At 54.6% G+C, this 22,360-nt stretch overlaps 1 protein-coding gene and 1 pseudogene across 10 annotated transcripts in view; one reads left to right on the top strand and one right to left on the bottom strand.

Annotated features, from left to right (window-relative positions):
- Nucleotides 1-492: 492 nt before the first annotated feature.
- LOC117978927 (apolipoprotein B receptor-like) lies at nucleotides 493-9,436 on the bottom strand (annotated as a pseudogene).
- A 1,946-nt stretch (nucleotides 9,437-11,382) lies between these two features.
- The window catches only part of LOC117978920 (uncharacterized), a 35,620-nt gene continuing 24,642 nt past the window's right edge, over nucleotides 11,383-22,360 (top strand). For 5 of the 10 annotated variants that reach the window (XR_010110219.1, XR_010110218.1, XR_010110220.1 and 2 more), the window contains exons 1-8: nucleotides 11,924-12,454; nucleotides 14,554-14,650; nucleotides 15,277-15,348; nucleotides 16,251-16,330; nucleotides 16,451-16,536; nucleotides 17,342-17,414; nucleotides 17,502-17,645; nucleotides 22,029-22,125. Coding sequence is in view for 7 of the 10 variants with exons in the window: in XM_063597464.1 (XP_063453534.1) it covers nucleotides 12,177-12,454; nucleotides 14,554-14,650; nucleotides 15,277-15,348; nucleotides 16,251-16,330; nucleotides 16,451-16,536; nucleotides 17,342-17,414; nucleotides 17,502-17,645; nucleotides 22,029-22,125 (927 nt within the window). In the remaining 3 variants the exon portion in view is untranslated. Of the gene's footprint in view, nucleotides 12,455-14,553; nucleotides 14,651-15,276; nucleotides 15,349-16,250; nucleotides 16,331-16,450; nucleotides 16,537-17,341; nucleotides 17,415-17,501; nucleotides 17,646-22,028; nucleotides 22,126-22,360 lie in introns of all 10 variants that reach the window. The other 5 variants (XM_063597459.1, XM_063597463.1, XM_063597458.1 and 2 more) reach the window with 3 other exon arrangements.

The following is a 22,360-nucleotide window of genomic DNA, read 5'->3' as shown; positions in this document are numbered from 1 at the left end:
TCTCTACAAAAAAAAATTTAAGAGTTAGCCAGGCATGGTGGTGTACACCTTTGGTCCCAGCTACTCAGGAGGCTGACATGGGAGGATTGCTTGAGCTCAGGAGTTGGAGGCTGCAGTGAGTTATGATCCTGGACTCCAGGATGGAGAACAGAGGGAAACCCTGTCTCAGAAAAATAAATAAACTGCCAGGCGTGGTGGCTCATGCCTGTAATCCCAGCACTTTGGGAGGCTGAGGAGGGCGGATCACCTGAGGTCAAGAGTTCAAGACCAGCCTGGCCAACATGGCGAAACCCCATCTCTACTAAAAAATACAAAAATTAGCTGAGCTCGGTGGCTCACGCCTGTAATCCCAGCACTGTGGGAGGCTGATGTGGGTGGATCACCTGAGGTCAGGAGTTCGAGACCAGCCTGACCAACATGAAGAAACCCCACCTCTACTAAAAATACCAAATTAGCCGGGTATGGTGCTGTGCGCCTGTAATCCCAGCTACTCGGGAGGCTGAGGCAGGAGAATTACTTGAACCCAGGAGGTGGAGGTTGCAGTGAGATGAGATCATGCCACTGCACTCCAGCCTGGGCAACAGAGCGAGACTCCATCTCAAAACAAACCAACAATAAAGATGAAGCTGGAATAAGGAAGTGGGGTTGGGAAGAGGTAAGAGTGGAGCTAGGCATGGAACGCGGCAGGCATGGGACTGGAATGAGGCTGGAGAGAGATCACAGCAGCATGGAGGGTGGGTGGAGGTGGCACTGGGGGTGAGAATGCGGATAGTTAGAGATGAGAAGGTGATGATGAGGGTGAACGTTAAGCATGGGATGGAGAAGGGATGGGGATTGCTGGTGGGGAAGGGAATGGAATAGGGTTAGGAATGAGGTTGGAGATGGGATGGAAAGATGGAAAGAGTGAGTCTGGGCACATGGAGGAAGGATGGAGTTGGGGTTAGGAATGGGAATGAGGCTGAAGATGGGATGGAAACACATGGGCAGGAGGTATGATGGGATGGTGGAGGAGGGAAGGGAACAGGGCTGTGGATGGAGAGTGCTTCAGGGACTGAGAGGGGGTGGGTTAGAGAAGATCATTGGCATAGGAGTGAAAGGGAGGCTGGAAAAGGAGATGGGACAAATGTCCCAGACAGTGGAGATGGAAGGAATGGGGACACAGCTGGGCTGAGGTTGGGGAAGAGCTACAGGGATGGACTGGAGGCTGGAGCGTGGAATGGGAAGGAGACCCGGATAGGGAGGGGGTGGGTGTGATATGGCCATCCTTGGCCTGTGGGCCTTTCCTGACCATCTCCCTCCCCTTCAGGACCCGGAGCGTCTCTGCTTCATCTCCACCACGCTTCAGCCCTTCCATGCCCTGCTGGGAGGGCTGGGGACCCAGGGCCGCTGGACCAACATGGAGAGGATGCAGCTGTGGGCCATGAGGCTGGACCTCCGCGATCTGCAGCGGCACCTCCGCTTCCGGGTAGAGCCCGGCCACCCTCCACCACCCCAGACCACGTGGGAAAGAAGACTCGCTGGCTCATTCAGTGATCCCATGCTCTGAGTGTGTGTGAGTGTGAGAGTGTGAGTGTGACTGAGTGTCCATGAGTGTGTGGGTTCATGAGTGTGAGAGTGTGAGTGTGACTGTGTGGGTCCATGAGTGTGACAGTGTGACTGTGAGAGTGTGTGAGTGTGGGTCTGTGAGTGTGAGAGTGTGTGGGTGTGACTGTGAGTGCATGTGGGTCTGTATGAGTGTGAGCATGACTGTGTGTGAGGGTGTGGGTCCGTGAGTGTGAGAGTGTGTGTGTGGGGGTCTGTGTGAGTGTACCTGACTGTGAGAGTGTGTGGGTGTGACTGTGAGTGTGTGTGTGGGGGGCTGTATGAGTGTGAGCATGACTGTGTGTATGTGGGTCCGTGTGTGAGTGTGTGACTGTGAGTGTGTGGGTCTGTGAGTGTGAAAGTGTGTGACTGTGAGTGTGTGTGTGGGTGTGACTGTGAGTGTGTGTGGGTCTGTATGAGTGTGAGCGTGACCGTGTGTGTGTAGGTCCATGAGTGTGAGACTGTGTGAGTGTATGGGACTGTGAGTGTAAGAGTGTGGGAGTGTGTGGGTGGGTGTGTGAATGTGAGTGTTGTGAGTGTGAAAGTGAGGTGTGTGGGTGAGAGTTTGGGTATAGGTATGTCAGTGTGTGAGGATGAGTGTGAGTGTGAGAGTGTGTGGGTACGTGAACGATTTTTTTTTTTTTCTGAGACTAAGTCTCACTCTGTCGCCCAGGCTGGAGTGCAGCGGTGCGATCTCAGCTCACTGTAATATCTGCCTCCCAGGTTCAAGCAATTCTCCTGCCTCAGCCTCCTGAGTAGCTAGGACTACAGGCATGCACCATCATGCCCGGCTAATTTTTTTGTATTTTTAGTTTCACCATGTTGGCCAGGCTGGTCTCAGACTCCTGACCTCGTGCTCTGCCCGCCTCGGCTTCCCAAAGTGCTGGCATTACAGGCGTGAGCCACCGTGCCCAGCCATGAATGTGTTTTGTGTGAATGTGACTGTATGGGAATGAGTGTGTGGGTGCATTGTGAGAATGAGTATGTGTGTGAGTGTGTGCGTGTGTGTGCGCGCACACACAGCCACACCAGGCCCTGGTGCCATCCCTCAATCTTCGCATTCTCCTGGGGCTCCATCTTCAACAGGAGGCCATTGGGCTGTGAGGTCACTCGGGGTGTGTCCTGAGTGCCCAGCACAGCGTCTGCCTCCTGTTTCCTTTCTCCCTCTGATTCTCTGATGTCACCCAGATCCTCCAGAACCTTTCAAAGGGAAATCAGAATTTTACACTTAATGAAACGAGAATAGAAAATGCAAGCAGCAGGGCTGGGCGTGGTGGCTCACGCCTGGAATCCCAGCACTTTGGGAGGCCAAAGCGGGTGGATCATTTGAGGTCAGGAGTTCGAGACCAGCCTGGCCAACATGGTAAAACCCCATCTCTACTAAAAATACAAAAATTAGTCGGGCGTGGTGGTGTGCTTCTGTAGTCCCAGCTACTCAGGAGGCTGAGGTAGGAGAATTGCTTGAACTGGGGAGACAGAGGTTGCAGTGAGCCGTGATCACCCCACTGCACTCCAGCCTGGGCGACAGAGCGGGACTCCCAAGAAAGAGAGAGAGAGAGGAATGGCAAGCAGCAGGGAATCTGAGCTATGTCACCCTCTGCCTGTTGCTGACCCGACCCAAAAGCAACTTTCACAGCAGAGAGAAACTTCCTGAACCCCACGCCTCGGCGCAGTCCTTGGGGTGATCTAGCTCTGTGAGCATCCTCTTGCTCCTTGACTTCCATTTTCTCGAACCGAAAGATCAGGTGAGACGCGTTAGCAGGTGACATCATGGAAGATCAAGCAGGGAATGTCCGGGGAAATCATGACCTTGTGGTCACTGATGTCATTGGGAACCGCTGGGCATGAATAGGGAATGAGGATTCCTCTCAGGTTCTCGGCCTGGCCCCTCCCTGACCCATGGCCTCTCCTCACAGGTGCTGGCTGCGGGATTCAACCTCCCGGAGGAGGAGGAGGAGGAAAAGGAGGAGGAGGAGAGGAAGGGGCTGCTCCCAGGGGCACTGGGCAGCGCCTTACAGGGGCCGGCCCAGGTGTCCTGGCCCCAGCTCCTCTCCACCTACCGCCTGCTGCACTCCTTGGAGCTCGTCTTATCTCGGGCCGTGCGGGAGTTGCTGCTGCTGTCCAAGGCTGGGCACTCAGTCTGGCCCTTGGGGTTCCCAACATTGAGCCCCCAGCCCTGATCGGTGGCTTCTTAGCCCCCTGCCCCCCACCCTTTAGAACTTTAGGACTGGAGTCTTGGCATCAGGGCAGCCTTCGCATCATCAGCCTTGGACAAGGGAGGGCTCTTCCAGCCCCCTGCCCCAGGCCCTACCCAGTAACTGAAAGCCCCTCTGGTCCTCGCCAGCTATTTATTTCTTGGATATTTATTTATTGTTTAGGGAGATGATGGTTTATTTATTGTCTTGGGGCCTGATGGTCCTCCTCGGGCCAAGCCCCCATGCTGGGTGCCCAATAAAGCACTTTCATCCACCCCTGGCCTCCGCTTCTCTTCGGGTAAGGGCTGTCTGACACCCAGAGGGCAGGGCAGCCTGGAACGGGGTCAGCAACCTCTAGCCATCCTGAACCCCTCTCTGCTCCTACATTTTTGGGGTCTCTGGCCCACCTTCCCCTACTATGTCCTGCTCAGGCAGGCAGTTGCCATAGTAACCAGCAGCATCCTGAGGCCGAGCTACCGTTTTGGAAGCTCAAGGCAGCTCATCTTTGATTCTGAACAGTGCTCCTTAAGCCCTCCTAACCGCCTTCCTTTGGCCTGGATGCAACTCCAGAGGTTTGTGTTATCCCTGCCCAGTTCTGAGGGTCTTGGTGCAGGGAGTTGGGCTGGGAAGTGGGAGTTAGAGAGGAAGGCCTGTAAGGAAAATGGTCGCTGTTCCCTCAGTCTTCCTTGCAGTCTTTATTGTTTTATTTTGTTTTTAAAAGATGGGGGTCTTGCTATGCTGCCCAGGCTGGTCTCGAACTCCTGGTCTCAAGCGATCCTCCCACCTTGGCCTCCCAAAGCTCTGGGGTGACAGGCATGAGCCCCCGTGCCCAGCCTCCTTGCAGTCCAGACAGCTGACTCAGGCTGGGGAGGAACCAGGGCAGGCACCCTGAGAGGTGGTCTCAGTGGGGTAGGTGGTCCACCAGCCTGTGTTGGAGAATCAGACTCCTTAAGTTCACGGTCTTCCCAGACGTCTGGTTTTGCCTGCTCCATGAATGATACATCAAGACACTGAGGCCCAGAGGGTGGAGAGGATGTGTCCACAGTGGCAGAGGGAGCAGGGCTCAGTGGCATTGGAGCAAGCCTTCTGGCACCCACTCAGGGCCTGGCTCCCAGAGCACCGGGTCTCAGTCACTGGGGCTTAGGCCGGCCCAGACGGGCTTGCAGCTCCTGCATCATGCCAGGGTGCACGAGGCCAAACCTGGAGGCGGAAGTCAGGCCCGTGAGAACAGGTTCCCAGGTGCCCGCGGTCTCTTCCCCACCCCAGCTGAGTTGCCCTGTGCCTACCCGTGTCCCAGGGGCCTTCTCCTGGCTGGCACCGGGGTCCCATCATGCCTCAGAGGGCTTGGCTCCAGGGGTTCCTCCAGCTGGAGGGGGTCTCTGCTCAGGAGCTGACAGCTCCTCCTCAGGAGGGTTGGGGGCTGGGGGCTCCTCCTGCTGCTCCCAGGCCGGAGTCCGATGAAAAGAGGGCCGGGAGCGACGCTGTGAGGAGCTTCTCGAGAGGTGCACGCGACTCCTTGGGACAGAGACGTCTAGGAGGGACCCGGGGAGCGGGGCCTGCAGGAAAGGGGGCACAGAGGACCATGGGGCCAGCTTCGGGATTCCACTCGTTCCCCCCGAGACGCCACTAAGAGCCCTCACCTCGCTCCAGCTGTTGGCAGCACCTCCTCTGGCACTGCCCATGGCCTCAGCCGTCTCGGCTTCCCCGACTGACTCCGGTGCAGCTTCTGCAGGGGCCTGGTGTGTTGGCTGCTCCTCCTGGCCCCTGACGTGTTCCAGGCTTTCTGGCTGAGTCTCCTTGGCCTCTGCCCTCCGGCCCCCGGTCACCATGAGACCCTCTGCATCAAGGAGCCTTGGTGCCTCTCCCTCAGGGTGGTAGTCCCCACACCGCCCCTCACTGTCTTCCCTCTGTTCTCTCTCCTGCCATCCAACAGCCTCTTCTTCCAACAGCGTCCACTCTTCTAGAAGCCCCCCAGCCTCCACCATGGCTCCCATCCCCTCTGCCCTCGCTGTCTGGGAGCCCGCGGGATCCAGCCCACAGCTGTCCTCTGCGCCTGCAGATTCCTTGGCCTCTACCCGCCCTCCCCAAGGTCCTCCCTCCCTGGACTCAAAAGCCTCTACTTGGCTGCCTCTGCCAGTCACCTCTTCCTCTGCTGAGCCCTCCAGACCAAATTCTTGCCCACCTGCATGCTCTCCTGCTGCTGCCTCTTCCTTTTCTTTCGAGTCCCAGCCTTGCCCAAGCGCCCCTTCCAAAGCTTCACCAGCGCCAGCAGCGCTGATGTCTGGGACCACCTCACCCCCCATAATCCCAGCAGCCACAGAGCCAGTCTGTGCATCCTCACGGTCCGGGAGGCCCACAGCCACCGCTTGCAGCCTCCAGCCTCTTCTGGATGTTCTGTCAGCCTCCGCCTCTTCATCCTCAGTTTCTCTGGCATAGGCCTCTCCCAGTGACGGGCAAGGCCCTGCGTCTGCCCCTGTGCTTCCGTCCAGCTCCTGGTTCTCTGAGACAGACGCCTCTCCCTCCTCAGTTCCACATCCCGCGTCCTGGGTTGTCAGCCCCTCCCCGCCTGCCTCTGGGACTTCTGATAGTTCAGACTCTCGGTCTCCTTCAGCCTCAGCCGCCAGGGTCTGGCCTCCCGCAGTCTCCTTCTCCTCCCGCTGCTCGCCATCGGCCGCAACCTCCTGAGTATTTCCTCTCTCCATGTCCTTTCTTGTGCGGTTTTCCCAGGCTCCTGGGAAGGCCTCAGAGGCCTCAGGCTTTACAGACCCCGCGTGCCTGGGACCTTCCTCCAGGCTCCTCTCCTGCTCCTCTTTGCTCAGGGCCAGAACTCCCATGAGCTCCACCTCCCCTGCCTCCCTTTCCTCGGGTTGCTTAGTTGGGGTCTGGGTGCCCCCCATCAGCTCAGGTCCCTGACCTTTGGTGACGCTGTGTGTGAGGCCACCCCATTCCACCCCCAGTGGGCCACAGCTAGTCTGGGCCGCCTCACTCTCCTCCCCTGTGAGCTCCTCCTCAGGCCTGGCCTCTGGAGTTGCCTCCAAGTCGGCAGCGCCTTCAGCCTCTCCATCTGAGGGCAGCTCAGCCACTGGATCCCTGCTGCTCCCTCTGTCCTCCTGGGCCTCCTCTGCCTGTACCAGCTCTTCCATCCTGGCCCGGTCGGCCCTGATCTCCAAGTCCTGCCTCATCTCAGCCTCCTTACCACGCAGGTCTACCTGGCCCTCAAAGCTCTCCCCTGCCTCCTGGCCTCCCACAGCCTCCCTCCCTGCGGTCTGGCTCTCAGCAGCCTCTTCTGTTCTTTCAGTGCCCAGGACCTGGGCCTGTTTGGGGAAAGGGCTCACCTCAGCCTCTCTCTCCTCATCCCCCTCCTCCTGTAGGACCCAGACTTTTCCAGTAGCCTCTAGGAGCCTTTCTCCTGGGACTGCTCCATATTCTGTCTGTCTGACTCCCAGCAGGTCAGCCTCCTCTGTGCCTGAGGTCGTCCAGGCCTCGTCCCCTCCTGAGGCTGTCCCAGCCTCCCCACCTGAGGTCGTCCAGGCCTCCTCCCCTCCTGAGGCTGTCCCGGCCTCCTCCCCTCCTGAGGCTGTCCCGGCCTCCTCCCCTCCTGAGGCTGTCCCAGCCTCCCCTCCCGAGGCTATCCCGGCCTCCTCCCCTCCCGAGGCTGTCCCGGCCTCCTCCTCTCCCGAGGCTGTCCCAGCCTCCTCCCCTCCCAAGGCTGTCCCGGCCTCCTCCCCGCCTGAGGTCATCCAGGCCTCGTCCCCTCCTGAGGCTGTCCCGGCCTCCTCACCTCCAGAGGCTGTCCCGGCCTCCTCCCCTCCCGAGGCTGTCCCAGCCTCCCCACCTGAGGTCGTCCAGGCCTCGTCCCCTCCTGAGGCTGTCCCGGCCTCCTCCTCTCCCGAGGCTGTCCCAGCCTCCTCCCCTCCCAAGGCTGTCCCGGCCTCCTCCCCGCCTGAGGTCGTCCAGGCCTCGTCCCCTCCTGAGGCTGTCCCGGCCTCCTCCCCGCCTGAGGTCGTCCAAGCCTCCTCCCCTCCTGAGGCTCTCCCAGCCTCCCCACCTGAGGCTATCCCGGCCTCCTCCCCTCCCGAGGCTGTCCCGGCCTCCTCCTCTCCCGAGGCTGTCCCAGCCTCCTCCCCTCCCAAGGCTGTCCCGGCCTCCTCCCTGCCTGAGGCTGTTTCAGCCTCCTCCCCGCCTGAGGCTGTCTCAGCCTCCTCCCCGCCTGAGATTGTCCTGGCTTCCTCCCCATCTAAAATTGCCCTGGCCTCTTCCCTACCTGGGGTTGTCCTGGCCTCCTCTCTGCCTAAGATTCCCCAGTCCTCAGGCTCTGCCCCTGGGCCCCACATCCCCCATGCCCTAGTGCTTTCACAGGCCTTCTCCACCACTACCACCTCTTCTCCTTTCCCAGCCCCTTCGGCCCCAGGCTCCTCAGTTTCCCCTGACCCCCTGCTCCATCTCCCGGTTGTCCCCTGCCGCCTTTGGCCCAACAGCACCAGCCTTCCCCTCCGTCTCCCCATGCCAGGTCCACTCTGACTCCGCCCCTCTGGCCATCCCTGGCTGTCTTGCCCTGACCTCTTCCTCCTCCTCCTCCTGTTCCCAGCTTCTCAGCCTCTCCTCTCTGTTCACTTCCTGCTCATGGGACTCCTGCCTCTCCTGGGCTTGGCCGCTCCTGTCTTGGCAAGCCCCAGACCCTGCCTTGGATTTCTTTCTGGCCTCCAAGTGGGCGCTTGGCTCCTGGCACCTGGCAGCCTTGGCTGTCTCCCCAGCCCCACTGTCCTGCCTCTCTGCTTGGGACCCATGGGAGCTGCCATCTCCCCAGCCCCAGGTCTGTTCTACAGCTGAGCTCCCCACTTCACGTTTTCTGTCATCTCCAGGCCCTCTCAGCCTTCCAGCCCCCTCGTTTTGGCTGCCTCTAAGGCCCTCCAGGTCCTCCTGGGCTTCCTCCTCTACAATCTTCCCTGTCTTTCCCACCGCCACCGCCCCCAGTTCCTCAGCCGCCTGGGCCTCCCGCTCTACAGTGGGGACTGCATCTCCCAGGAGGTAGGAGACAAAGGTGCCGAGGGAATCCTAGGAAAAAAGAGAGAGGGGAGAGTCATTGAGGAGAGTCCCAGCCCTTTCCCTGGGGGCCCTGGCTGGAGGAGCCCAGGTTAAGGAAGAGGGTACTGGGATCTGAAAGGAGAAGAAGAGGATTTGCAGAAGGAGCCAGAAGGGGCATCGATTAGGGGTACGAGGATGCATGGTTGGAGGTGGGGACTGAAATTCAGAAAATATTAGGCCAGGAGTCTGCCTGAACCTGAGAAAGCAATCTCCAGTTTGAGGAGATCAGAAGGAGGAGGCGAAAGGTGAGGCCCCAGGGGAGGTGCCCGGAAGTGAGGCCCCAGGGAATGGGGTGCAAGTATCTGGCAGCTGTCTGCCCTTCTCACCAGTGCCCCCCTCAAGGCCTGGTGCAGCCCAGGGAGGTATAGCCGGAGGAAGTCCATCCTGTCTGTCTCTGTCTGTGTGTCCAGAAAGCTGATAATGACCGTCCCCACCCACCAAGACAAGCCAACCTTCCCCAGGACCAAAGGCACTTCCTCTTCCCCTGTCTCCCTGATGCGTCCCCACCCCAGGCCCTGCCCACGGCCCCTGATGCCCACAGTAGCCCCCACTGCAGCCCGGGAAATGGGTGTACATCACACAGGGGACTCAGGTGCACATTTGGAAATAAAGGACAAGCAAGAGGCCAGAAAGGACAAAGTGGGAGCAGGAGACCTTAGAACTGGGGAGGGGGAGAGGGAGGGGACATGTGGCAACAGCAGCTCAAGTGAGTCAGGTCTCGTATCCACACCTCAGCCATTTCCGCCTCCCCTAGAATCCACAGCCACTCTGCAAGAGGAAGCTGGGGTTTGTGGTTCCTGTTTTGCCTGGGAAGAAAGAGTAGCAGTGAAGAGGGGGCTGGTGGGAGCTCTGACACATTTCGGCATCATTAACGCTTCCCCCAGGGGCAGAAGGGGCCGGATTGGTGGCTCTGGGGTGCATCCCCTCACCTATGATTAGGCTTGCAAAAAAGAACTTGGCTAAACTTTATATTGTGGATATCTGTGTCTGCCTCCCACCTTCCTGTGACTTCCTTGATGGCAGATGCCATGTATGAAACGCTGCTGAATTTCTAGAGCCCTGCACGTTAGTAGGACTCCATTTTCCATCAGCTGAGTGACCTGGGAGGCACACTAGAGAGGGCACATTTCTTTTCTTTTCTTTTCTTTTCTTTTCTTTTTTTTTTTTTGAGACAGTCTCACCCTGTCACCCAGGCTGGAGTGTAGTGGCGCAGTCTCAGCTCACTGCAACCTCTGCCTCCTGGGTTCAAGTGATTCTCCTGCCTCAGCCTCCCGAGTAGCTGGGATTACAGGTGCGTGCCACCACACCTGGTTAATTTTTGTATCTTTAGTAGAGACAGGGTTTCACCATGTTAGCCAGGCTGGTTTCGAACTCCTGACCTCAGGTGATCTGCCCACCTTGGCCTCCCAAAGTGCTGGGATGACAGGCATGAGCCACCACGCCCAGATGAGAGGGCACATTTCCAACTGCATTCTGAAGGCCTGGTGGTGAGAAAGAGCATATAGAGGTGGCACAGCCCATAGCAGAGATGAGGCCAAGGACAAGAAGAGAATGCAGGATGCCGCTTTCCACCTAGAAGAAGGTAAGGGTATGATTCCTTATTTGGAACTACATAAAGTGACCTTGCTCTACTTCTCTTCCCCATACCCTCCTTCTCCCCTCCCCAGCCCCACTTTCCTATTCCAATTAGGGCAATTCTATGAAATCACAGCATCAGAATCTTAGGCCTTAAAATCATTTAGTCTGGCCAGGTGCAGTGGCTCACGCCTGTAGTCCTAGCACTTTGGGAAGCCAAGGTGGGTGGATTGCTTGAGCTCAGGAGTTTGAGGCCACCCTGGGCAACGTGGCAAAATCCAGTCTCTACAAAAAATACAGAAATTAGCTGGGCACAGTGGTGCGCACCTGCTGTCCCAGCTACTCGGGAGGCTGAGGTGGGAGGATCACCTGAGCCTGGGAGGTCAAGGTTGCAGCAAACCAAGATCCTGCCACTGCACTCCAGCCTGGGGAACAGAGCAAAACCCTGTCAAAAAAAAAAAAAAAAAAAAATCTGGTCTAAGCACCACCTTTGATGGAGGCAGGAATCCTGCAGCAGCCTGGAGCCAACCCAATGGCTCCCTGCCTCTGGTGCTCTATTTCTTATCACCATACAGGTCTCTAAGTTCACCTTTAGGTCTAACATTGTATGAATGATTGTCAGCAACTTTCCAATTTTTTTCATATATATATATTTATTTTATTTTATTTTTTACTTTTTCTTTTTTTGAGACAGGATCTCACTCTGTCACCCAGGCTGGAGTGCAGTGGCGTGATCATAGCTCACTGTAGCTTCAACCTCCTGGGCACAAGTGATCCTCCCACCTCAGCTTCCAAGGTACCTGTGACTACAGGAATGCGCCACCATGCCCGGCTAATTTTGTTTTATATATATATATTTGTACCTTGGTTTTCTCATCTGTAACACCAGGGGTTGAAGTGCTGTGATATTTTTTGGTTCTAGGATAATTTGGAAATAGGGATCTCTTAACATCTTGGATACTGCCAATAGATCATTCAGGAAATCCCTTTAGATGAGTGTTATGTTTACTTAGGTCTCTAAAACAATTTGTAAGGTCAACAGATGGGGATAAGAATGACCTGAAGCTGGTCGTCTTTGTTCGCAACCAGAAACAGTCCTGCCTCAAAAAAAAAAAAAAAAAAGGGAGTAGGCAGGTGGCCATATTTGTTTCTGGCAAGTGAGTGCTGAAGGAAAGGAGCTGAAGCCTCCCACAGCCATAACTGGTGCTGGCAGGCTACTGTCTCGGTCTTGGGCGCCACTGATCTAAGGTCACGGCTCTGCTTGCTGCTCCCACCTGCTCCAGTTTAAAACCTGCGGTTCCAGGGTTCTCCAGCCCCTCCCTTTCTCACGCTCCGAAGCCGAGAAGGCCCAAAGCGAAGACAGAGAGGACCCGGAAGTAGGGAAAACCTCTGAGCACGTGATGGGGGAACACGCGGGTGCTGTCACGTGATCCGACAAACGGCCTCTGCATAGTGCAGAACATTCTGCTGCTTTTAAAGGTACAGGCCTCAGGGTCCCTGCTGTAGACGGGGCGGGGGCAGAGTACGATGGGTGGGGCGTGGTGGGTCGTAGGGCGCTCGAGATGGAGCCCCCAGCTTTCTTGATGGATCGCGGGGCGCGAGTGCCCTAGACAAGGCGGAGCTGGGACCGGCAATCGGGCGTTGATCCTTGTCACCTGTCGCAGACCCTCATCCCTCCCGTGGGAGCCCCCTTTGGACACTCTATGACCCTGGACCCTCGGGGGACCTGAACTTGATGCGATGGGAGGCTGTGCAGGCTCGCGGCGGCGCTTTTCGGATTCCGAGGGTGAGTATTCCCGCCCACCCTCATGGAACGACCACCTCTGGCTCGCAGCCCACCTGAGGGGAATGAGAGCTGACTCGGCCCCAGGAGGACACGCATGGAGCGGTCGTGCACCTGAGAGTAGGTGGGGGTCATGCCCTCTTCTCGCTCTCCCAGGGGAGGAGACCGTCCCGGAGCCCCGGCTCCCTCTGTTGGACCATCAGGGCGCGCATTGGAAGAACGCGGTGCGCTTCTGGTGAGTGGCCTGAGACTTCAGCAAGTGACAATGGCATGAGAAGAGGGAAGTGACCGGAGGAAAGGGGGAAGAAAGAGTTAAGCTGCGCAAAGGAGCTGAACCCAGAAATATTTACTGAATCCACTGGTTTGCCCCGGGGGCAGCATGTAAAATTTCCAAACTTCACTCCTTATCACCTTCCGGATTTAGCAAGATCCTCATACCTACCACCTGTAGGATTATTTACTTTTTTCTTCCAGCCAATTCAGCCTTAACGTTTTTTAATGCACATATTTTTAAAAAGAAAACTTTAAATCACGACTCCACTTGGAAAACCAGCGTTTTCCTAATGAACGTTTAAATAAATGCATCACTACTAAAATTTTTATTTTTTTAATTTATTTTATTTTATCTTATTTTTTTTTCTTTTTGAGACAGGGTCTTGCTCTGTTGCCCAGGTTGGAATGCAGTAGTGCAATCACAGCTCCCTGCAGCCTGGAACTCCTGGGCTCAAGTGATTCTCCCACCTCAGCCTCCAAGTAGGTGTGGCTACAGGTGTGCACCACCGCATCTGCCTAATTTTTACATTTTTTTATAGAGATGGGGGTCTCACTATGGGACCTGGGCTGGTCTCAAACTCGTGGCCTCAAGTGATCCTCCTACCTCAACCTTCCAAAGTGCTGAGATTACAAGCATGAGCCACCATGCCGGGCCTGAACCTTTTTTTTTTTTTTTTTTTTCTTTGAGCCGGAGTTTCTCTCTGTCCTCCAGGCTGGAGTGCAGTGGCGCAATCTTGGCTCACTGCAAACTCCGCCTCCCAGGTTCACACCATTCTTCTGCCTCAGCCTCCGGAGTAGCTGAGACTACAGGCGCGTGCCACCACGCCCGGCTATTTTTTTGTATTTTTAGTAGAGATGGGGGTTTCACCGCGTTATCCAGGATGGTCTCGATCTCCTGACCTCGTGATCCGCCCGCCTCGGCCTCCCAAAGTGCTGGGATTACAGGTGTGAGCAACCGCGCCCAGCTTTTTTTTTTTTTAATTTTATTTTATTTTTGAGACAGAGTCTCACTCTATCACCCAGGCTGGAGAGCAGTGGCACAATCTCGGCTCACCGAAACCTCCACCTCCAAGGTTCAAGCGATTCTCCTGTCTCAGCTCCCCAAGTAGCTGGGATTACAGGCGCGTGCCACCAGACACAGCTAATTTTTTGTATTTTTAGTAAAGACAGGATGTCACCATGTTGGTCAGGCTGGTCTGGAACTCCTGACCTTAGGTGATCCGCTTGCCTCCACTTCCCAAAGTGCTGGGATTACAGGCGTGAGCCACCGTGCCCCGCCCTGACATAGGGGGCTTTGGGATCACAGACTTGGATTCACTTCCAGCCTCCAAGGCCTCTCCCAGAAATTCTCTGTGACCACTCTCCTTTTTTTTTTTTTTTTTTTTTTTTTGAGATAGAGTCTTGCTCTTGTAGCCCAGGCTGGAGTGCAATGGCACAATCTCGGCTTACTGCAACCTCCGCCTTTCGGGTTCAAGTGGTTCTCCTGCCTCAGCCTCCTGAGTAGCTAGGATTACAGGCATGTGCAACTTCGCCCAGCTAATTTTGTATTTTTTAGTAGAGATGGGGTTTCTCCATATTGCTCAGGCTGGTCTCGAACTCTTGACCTCAGGCGATCCGCCCGCCTCGGCCCCTCAAAGTGCGGGAATTACAGGTGTGAGCCACTGCACTCGGCCTCTTCCTTTTTATTTTTTATTTTTGTGACAGGGTCTTGCTCTGTCACCCAGGCTAGAGTGCAGTGGCATGATCACAGTTCACTGCAGCCTCTGACTCCTGGACTCAAGCAATCCTCCCACCTCAGCCTCCCAAGTAGCTGGGACTACAGTGCAAGCCACCACACCTGGCTAATTTTTAAATTTTTTGTAGAGATGGGGGTCTCGCTATCTTGCCCAAGCACCAAAGCCTGTATTTTTGACCCCAACATTGAATGAGGATGGGATCTGGTGATAGAGGGGAAAAAAAGAGGGGGCTGATTGAAGGGCACAGGTAAGGGAAGGTTTGGCACAAAAGCTACAGATGGCTGCAGGATGAGGAGGGAGTTGAGACCTGTCCTGCTCCTTCCAGGCTGCTGAGCCTTTGCAACAACTTCTCTTATGTGGTGATGCTGAGTGCCGCCCACGACATCCTTAGCCACAAGAGGACATCGGGAAACCAGAGCCATGTAAGTGACTCTCTACCACCACCACCATGGTTAGTCCCTGTGGGAAGATGAGGGGGTGGGACAAGGTGGGGTAAAGTTTCCAGTCTCTGGCTGGGCGCAGTGGCTCACACCTGTAATCCCAGCAGTTTGGGAGGCTGAGGCGGGCGGATCACTTGAAGTCAGGAGTTCGAGACCAGCCTGGCCAACATGGTGAAACTCCGACTCTACTAAAAATACAAAAACTAGCTGGGTGTGGTGGCACACACCTGTAGTCTGAGCTATTCAGGAGGCTGAGGCAGGAGAATTGCTTGAAGCCAGGAGGTGGAAGTTGCAATGAGCCAAGATCACACACTGCACTCTAGCTTGGGCAACAGAGTGAGACTCCATCTCAAAAAAAAGAAAGCTCTTGAATGTGTTATCTAAACAAAGTCCATTTACAGGGCCATCTGTGGCCTGTGGTCTAGTAGTGTGAGACTCATATGGAAACCCCCTCTTCATTGTGCATGCAGAGACGCTGAGGTCCTGAGAAGTCAGTCACTGCTGACCCAAAGCCATCCTTCAAGTGAAGGCAGAGCTGGGATGGGAGCCAGGCTCTGTGTGTCTATCCCTCTGCCTCCAGGGTGAAAGACATGCTTTTCTCCCATTAGGTGGACCCAGGCCCAACGCCGATGCCCCACAACAGCTCATCACGATTTGACTGCAACTCTGTCTCTACGGCTGTGCGTACTCATCTCACCTGGTCCTTGCCTGACCCAGGGCCCGTGGGTCTATAGACCCCACTCCCAGCCCTTCACTACCCAGCTGGGACTGTCATGATTAAAACAGTTGAGACCTGGGCTGGGCGCACTGGCTCACACTTGTAATCCCAGCACTTTGGGAGACCAAGGTGGGAGGATCACTTGAGCCTAGGAGTTTGAGACCAGCCTGGGCAGTATAGTGAGACCCCCATCTTAAGGAAAAAAATTAAAAAATATATATATGTGTATAATAATTGAGACCTTAATATAATTTCTGAGGCTGAGGCGGATGGATCACTTGAGACCAGGAGTTCAAGACCAGCCTGGCCAACATGGTGAAACCCCATCTGTACTAAAAATACAAAAATTAGCCAGGCATGGTGGTGCACGCCTGTAATCCCAGCTACTCGGCAGGCTGAGGCAGGAGAATCACTTGAACCCAGGAGGTGGAGGTTGTAGTGAGCCAAGATCGAGCCACTACACTCCAGCCTGGGTGGCAGAATGAGACTCACTCTCAAAAAAAAAAAAAAAAAAAAAAAAAAAAAAATATATATATATATATATATATATATATATATGTATATAGTTTCTGAGTCCTTTCTGTCTGTAGCATATATTAGCTCGTTTAAGCCACACAGCAGTCCTGTGAGCTAGGTGCTATGATATTCCCATTTTCCAGATGAGGAAACTGAAGCTCAGAGAGTATAAACTCTTGACACACAACTAAGGAGTGGCAGAGCTGAGACTTGAACCCAGGCGTGCCTGACTCCAGAGCCTGTGTTTGTAGCAGGCCTGTTTGGCCAGCTCCTGCCTCTCCTTGGCCACGTGGTTGGGAGGGTTGTCCCCTGGAAGCTCTGCGGTCTCACTCTATTCTCCTGTCCCAGGCTGTGCTCCTGGCGGACATCCTCCCCACACTCGTCATCAAATTGTTGGCTCCTCTTGGCCTTCACCTGCTGCCCTACAGGTCTGGGTGAGGGTAGTGGGAGGCAGGGTGGGCAGGAGCTGAGAAAGGGGAGGCCGGGATGGCTGAGATGCTGAGAGTAGAGACCGACCTTCCCCCTCCCTTCCCTTCTCACCCCCTCAGCCCCCGGGTTCTCGTCAGTGGGATTTGTGCTGCTGGAAGCTTCGTCCTGGTTGCCTTTTCTCATTCTGTGGGGACCAGCCTGTGTGGTGAGTGTGTGGTTCTGTGTCAGATGGGGAGCCCCGAGGAACCGCATCAGAGCATTTGTGGGAAGAGTCTCCCCAGCCTCCCAGAGGAAAGGGATTCATTCTGTCACCCTTAGAAGCCTGCTAGGGCTATCAGCAGTAGGAGATGGGAGACTGGGACAATTTGGAGGGGTAGGCAGTGGAGGAGATGGGAGAAAATGGATGAATTAGATGGAGATTGAGGTGAACAAAGTCAAGACTCTGTGATGGACCAGGCACAGTGACTCATGCCTATAATCCCAGCACTTTGGAAAGCCAAGGCAGGCAGATCACCTGAGGTCAGGAGTTCGAAACCAGCCTGGCCAACATGGAGAAACCCCGTCTCTACCAAAAATACAAAAATTAGCTGGGTGTGGTGGCAGGAGCCTGTAATCCCAGCTACTCGGGAGGCTGAGGCAGGAGAATCTCTTGAACCTGGGAGGCAGAGGTTGCAGTGAGCCGAGATCACGCCACTGTACTCCAGCCTGGGTGACAGGGCGAGACTCCGTCTCCAAAAAGAAAAGAAAAGAAAAAGACTGATGAAGGGGCAGAGACATCAAGGGTGCATGTCTGCCCCTGGTCTGATAACTGGGTGGATGGAGGTGCCACTCTCCATGAAGGGACACGCAGGGGAGTGGGGCTCTGCTTCAGACCTGGAACCTGGCCTATGCATGGGATCTATTGGAGCCTCTATGAGCTGATACTGAGGAGGCCATGGCCAGACACATTAGAGGCCTGGGCAGTGTGGCAAGGTGAGGTGTGACCATCCCAGTGCTTGTCCTCCCCCCAGGTGTGGTCTTCGCTAGCATCTCATCAGGCCTTGGGGAGGTCACCTTCCTCTCCCTCACTGCCTTCTACCCCAGGTAAGCAGGTGGAGCAGGGAGTGTGGGGAGAGGCTGTCCCATGGTCAGCCTAGGTCCTCCTGAATGTTCCTGTGTTCTCCTTCCCAGGGCCGTGATCTCCTGGTGGTCCTCAGGGACTGGGGGAGCTGGGCTGCTGGGGGCCCTGTCCTACCTGGGCCTCACCCAGGCCGGCCTCTCCCCTCAGCAGACCCTGCTGTCCATGCTGGGTATCCCTGCCCTGCTGCTGGCCAGGTGAGCTACCCTGAGCCGGGAGGGAGAGGGGTCCAAGGAGAGAAAACTTGGCCATGGCTGGGTGTGGTGGCTCACGCCTGTAATCCCAGCACTTTGGGAGGCCAAGGAGGGCGGATCGCCTAAGGTCAGGAAACCAGCCTGGCCAACATGGTGAAACCCCGTCTCTACTAAAAATACAACAATTAGCCAGGTGTGGTGGCGGGTGCCTGTAGTCCCAACTACTCAGGAGGCTGAGGCAGGAGAATCGCTTGAACCCCGGAGGCAGTGGTGGCAGTGAGCCGAGATCGTGCCATTGCACTCCAGCCCGGGCGACAGAGTGAGACTCTGTCTCAGGAAGAAAAAAAAAAAAGAAAGAAAAGAAAACTTGATTATGATTGCAATCTTCAAGTCCCTACCTTGCTGTGAAGGGAGGCGGAATCTGGATTCTGATAGCCCCAGGTGTGAGTCCTGGAGCTGCCACTTTTTAGCTTTGTAGTGTTGAACGAGTTACTCCACCTCTCTGAACCCTCAGTTTCCCCATATCTCAAATGGCAGTTGTTCTTGCTTTCCTTGGAGGTGATGAGGGTAATGCATTCAGCACAGTGTGGTTCCCAAGGTGATTAGAAGTAGGATGAGGGTGGACTTTATTTGATTAGTTCCTTTTTTTTTTTTTTTTTTTTAATCAGTGTTGACCAGGTTGGCCTCGAATGTGTAGCCTTGCCTGCCTGAGTGCCAGGGCAACCGGCCTGAACCATGGTGACTCCCTTTTTTTTTTTTTTTTTTTTTGAGACGGAGTCTCATTGTGTCACTCAGGCTGGAGTGCAGTGACTGGTGTGATCTCAGCTCAGGTTTTTGTTTTTGTTTTTGTTTGAGACGGAGTCTCGCTCTGTTGCCAGGCTGGAGTGCAGTGGCGTGATCTCGGCTCACTGCAACCTCCGCCTCCTGGGTTCAAGCGATTCTCCTGCTCAGCCTCTCAAGTAGCTGGGACTACAGGCGTGTGCCACCAGGCCCAGCTAATTTTTGTATTTCTAGTAGAGGCGGGGTTTCACCATGTTGGCCAGGATGGTCTCAATCTCTTGACCTAGTGATCCACCCGCCTCAGCCTCCAGAAGTGCTGAGATTACAGGTGTGAGCCACCGTGCCCAGCCAAGACCTCATCTCTTAAAAAAAAAAAAAAATTATTTTTTGGCCAGGCGCAGTGGCTCACGACTGTAATCCTAGCCCTTTGGGAGGCCGAGGTGGGAGGATCACTTGAGGCCAGGAGCTCGAGTCTAGCCTGGGCAACATGGCAAAACCCCTTCTCTACCAAAAAATACAGAAGTTAGCCAGCCAGGTGTGGTGGTGCATGCCTATAGTCCCAGCTACTAGGGAGGCTGAGGTGAGAGAACTACTGAAATCCAGGAGTTCAAAGTTACGGTGGGCTATGATTGTGCCATTACCCTCTAACCTGGCCTAGCCTAGCCTAGTGAGACCCTGTCTCAAAACAAATAAATAAATAAATAAGATGTCAAATAATAAGAGCTCATGCTTGAGTCCTTGCTAAGCCACTGTTGTATGCTTTACGTGTCATTTAAGACTCATTGATAATGTCCTCATTTTCTGAATTACTATTTCATGGTCTATTTTACAGACCAGGAAATTGCAGTTCAGAGAGCTTAAGTCATGTAGCTGGAAAGGGGTGGAGCCAGGATTCACATAAACCCAGCTAGTCTGGGCCAGGCACAGTGGCTCATGCCTGTAAACCCACCACTTTGGGAGGCTGAGGCAGGCGGATCATCTGAGGTCAGGTGTTCAAGACCAGCCTGGCCAACATGATGAAACCCTGTCTCTACTAAAAATACAAACAAACAAAAAAAAAATCTAGCTGTGCTTGGTGGTGTGTGCCTGTAGTCCCAGCTACTCAAGGGGCTGAGGCAGGAGAATTGCTTGAACCTGGGAAGTGGAGGTTGCAGTGAGCCAAGATTGCACCACTGCACTCCAACCTGGGTGACAGAACCAGACTCCATCAAAACAAACAAACAAACAAACAAAAAAACAGCTAGTCTGATTCCAGGGCACTTGGTGGGAGGCAGCACACCTCTGTCCCAACCTCAACTTCCTGGGAGACTCCCCAAAGTGGCAGAGCCCACAAGGGTGTCTCCTTCCTCTGCACCCCGAATGCGTAAAGTACCCATCACAGCACTTCCCACAGCCCTTCATTCACTCTTCCTCCTCCTTCCCCACTCATTCCTTGACCCTTCTCATCCCCCAGCTGGGGAGCAGGGGCACAGAGATGACTTGGACATGGATCCGATCCCAGCAAGACAGGATGTGTTCTTTTTGTTTTCTATTTTTTGAGACAGAATCTTGCTCTGTCACCCAAGCTAGAGTGCAATGGCGCGATCTTGGCTCACTGCAACCTCCGCCTCCTGGGTTTGAGCAATTGTCATGCCTCAGCCTCCCAAGTAGCTGAGACTACAGGCACAAGCCACCATGCCTGGCTAATTTTTGTATTTTTAGTAGAGACAGGGTTTCACCATGTTGGCCAGGCTGATCTCGAACTCCTGACCTCATGATCCACCCGCTTCGGCCTCCTAAAGTGCTGGGATCACAGGTGTGAGCCACCAAGCCTGGCCAGCAGGATATTTTCACCAGGAGTCACAGGCTCAGGTGCTTCAGACAGGCAGGAAACCAAGATGAATGAGGCAGGCTGGGAAAAAGGTAATAGGGAACGGCAAGGATTACAGCCATGTGAGAGCTTATTTTAGCTGAAGCTTAAGGTAGGGGATTATGGCAATGCGAACAGCTGGTGGGGAGCAGACAAATGCTGCACCCGATGATCTGGATTTTTTTTGGAGTCTCAGAGACTTGTGTTCAAGATGCAAGCATAAAGAAGTACTAGAGGTTTGTATTCCAAATGCATGCATACACTAAGCAAAATATAATGAGGAGTGCTGCTTTTTTTTTTTTTTTTAATAGGTAGCTAAGCTCAAAGGGAAGACAGAATCTTCTTGGTTCCAGAATAAGGAGGAAAATCAAAGCCACAGTGGTGGGGGCAGTGGGGACGGTGAAGTCAAGCAGCCTATGGGAATGCAGGAATCCCCTACGATTGGCATTTTAACACCCACATGGGGGCCGGGCAAGGTGGCTCACGCCTGTAATCCCAGCACTTTGGGAGGCCGAGGCGGGTGGATCAGGAGGTCAGGAGTTCAAGACCAGCCTGGCCAACATAGAGAACCCCCCCACCCCCACGACCCGCCACCGTCTCTACTAAAAATATAAAAAATTAGCCAGGCATGGTGGCAGGCACCTGTAATCCAAGCTACTCAGGAGGCTGAGGCAGGAGAATCGCTTAAAGCCAAGAGGCAGAAGTTGCAGTGAGCCAAGATCACACCATTACACTCCAGCCTGGGCTGTAATCCCAGCACTTTGGGCTTTGGGAGGCTGAGGTGGGTGGATCACTTAAGGCCAAGAGTTCGAGACCAGCCTGACCAACATGGAGAAACCCCGTCTCTACTAAAAATACAAAAATTAGCCGGTATAGTGGCACGTGCCTATAGTCCAAGCTACTCAGGAGGCTGAGGCAGGAGAATCACTTGAACCCAGGAGGCGGAAATTGCAGTGAGCTGAGATCACACCTCTGCACTCTGTTCAGAGAGCTTTGGGATCACAGACTTGGATTCACTTCCAGCCTCCAAGGCCTCTCCCAGAAACTCTCTGTGACCACTCTCCTTTTTTTTTTTTTTTTTTTTTTGAGATAGAGTCTCGCTCTTGTAGCCCAGGCTGGAGTGCAATGGCACAATCTCGGCTTACTGCAACCTCTGCCTTTCCGGTTCAAGTGGTTCTCCTGCCTCAGCCTCCTGAGTAGCTAGGATTACAGGCATGTGCAACTTCGCCCAGCTAATTTTGTATTTTTTAGTAGAGATGGGGTTTCTCCATATTGGTCAGGCTGGTCTCGAACTCCTGACCTCAGGCGATCCACCTGCCTCGGCCCCTCAAAGTGCTGGAATTACAGGTGTGAGCCACTGCACTCGGCCTCTTCCTTTTTATTTTTTATTTTTGTGACAGGGTCTTGCTCTGTCACCCAGGCTAGAGTGCAGTGGCATGATCACAGTTCACTGCAGCCTCTGACTCCTGGACTCAAGCAATCCTCCCACCTCAGCCTCCCAAGTAGCTGGGACTACAGTGCAAGCCACCACACCTGGCTAATTTTTAAATTTTTTGTAGAGATGGGGGTCTCACTATCTTGCCCAAGCACCAAAGCCTGTATTTTTGACCCCAACATTGAATGAGGATGGGATCTGGTGATGGAGGGGAAAAAAAGAGGCGGCTGATTGAAGGGCACAGGTAAGGGAAGGTTTGGCACAAAGGCTACAGATGGCTGCAGGATGAGGAGGGAGTTGAGACCTGTCCTGCTCCTTCCAGGCTGCTGAGCCTTTGCAACAACTTCTCTTATGTGGTGATGCTGAGTGCCGCCCACGACATCCTTAGCCACAAGAGGACATCGGGAAACCAGAGCCATGTAAGTGACTCTCTACCACCACCACCATGGTTAGTCCCTGTGGGAAGATGAGGGGGTGGGACAAGGTGGGGTAAAGTTTCCAGTCTCTGGCTGGGCGCAGTGGCTCACACCTGTAATCCCAGCAGTTTGGGAGGCTGAGGCGGGCGGATCACTTGAAGTCAGGAGTTCGAGACCAGCCTGGCCAACATGGTGAAACTCCGACTCTACTAAAAATACAAAAACTAGCTGGGTGTGG

The sequence above is a fragment of the Pan paniscus genome, chromosome 18 (genome assembly GCF_029289425.2).
Source record: "Pan paniscus chromosome 18, NHGRI_mPanPan1-v2.0_pri, whole genome shotgun sequence".
NCBI lineage: Eukaryota > Metazoa > Chordata > Mammalia > Primates > Hominidae > Pan > Pan paniscus.
Note: the sequence above shows the minus strand (reverse complement) of the source record. Positions and strands in the feature narration are given on the sequence as shown.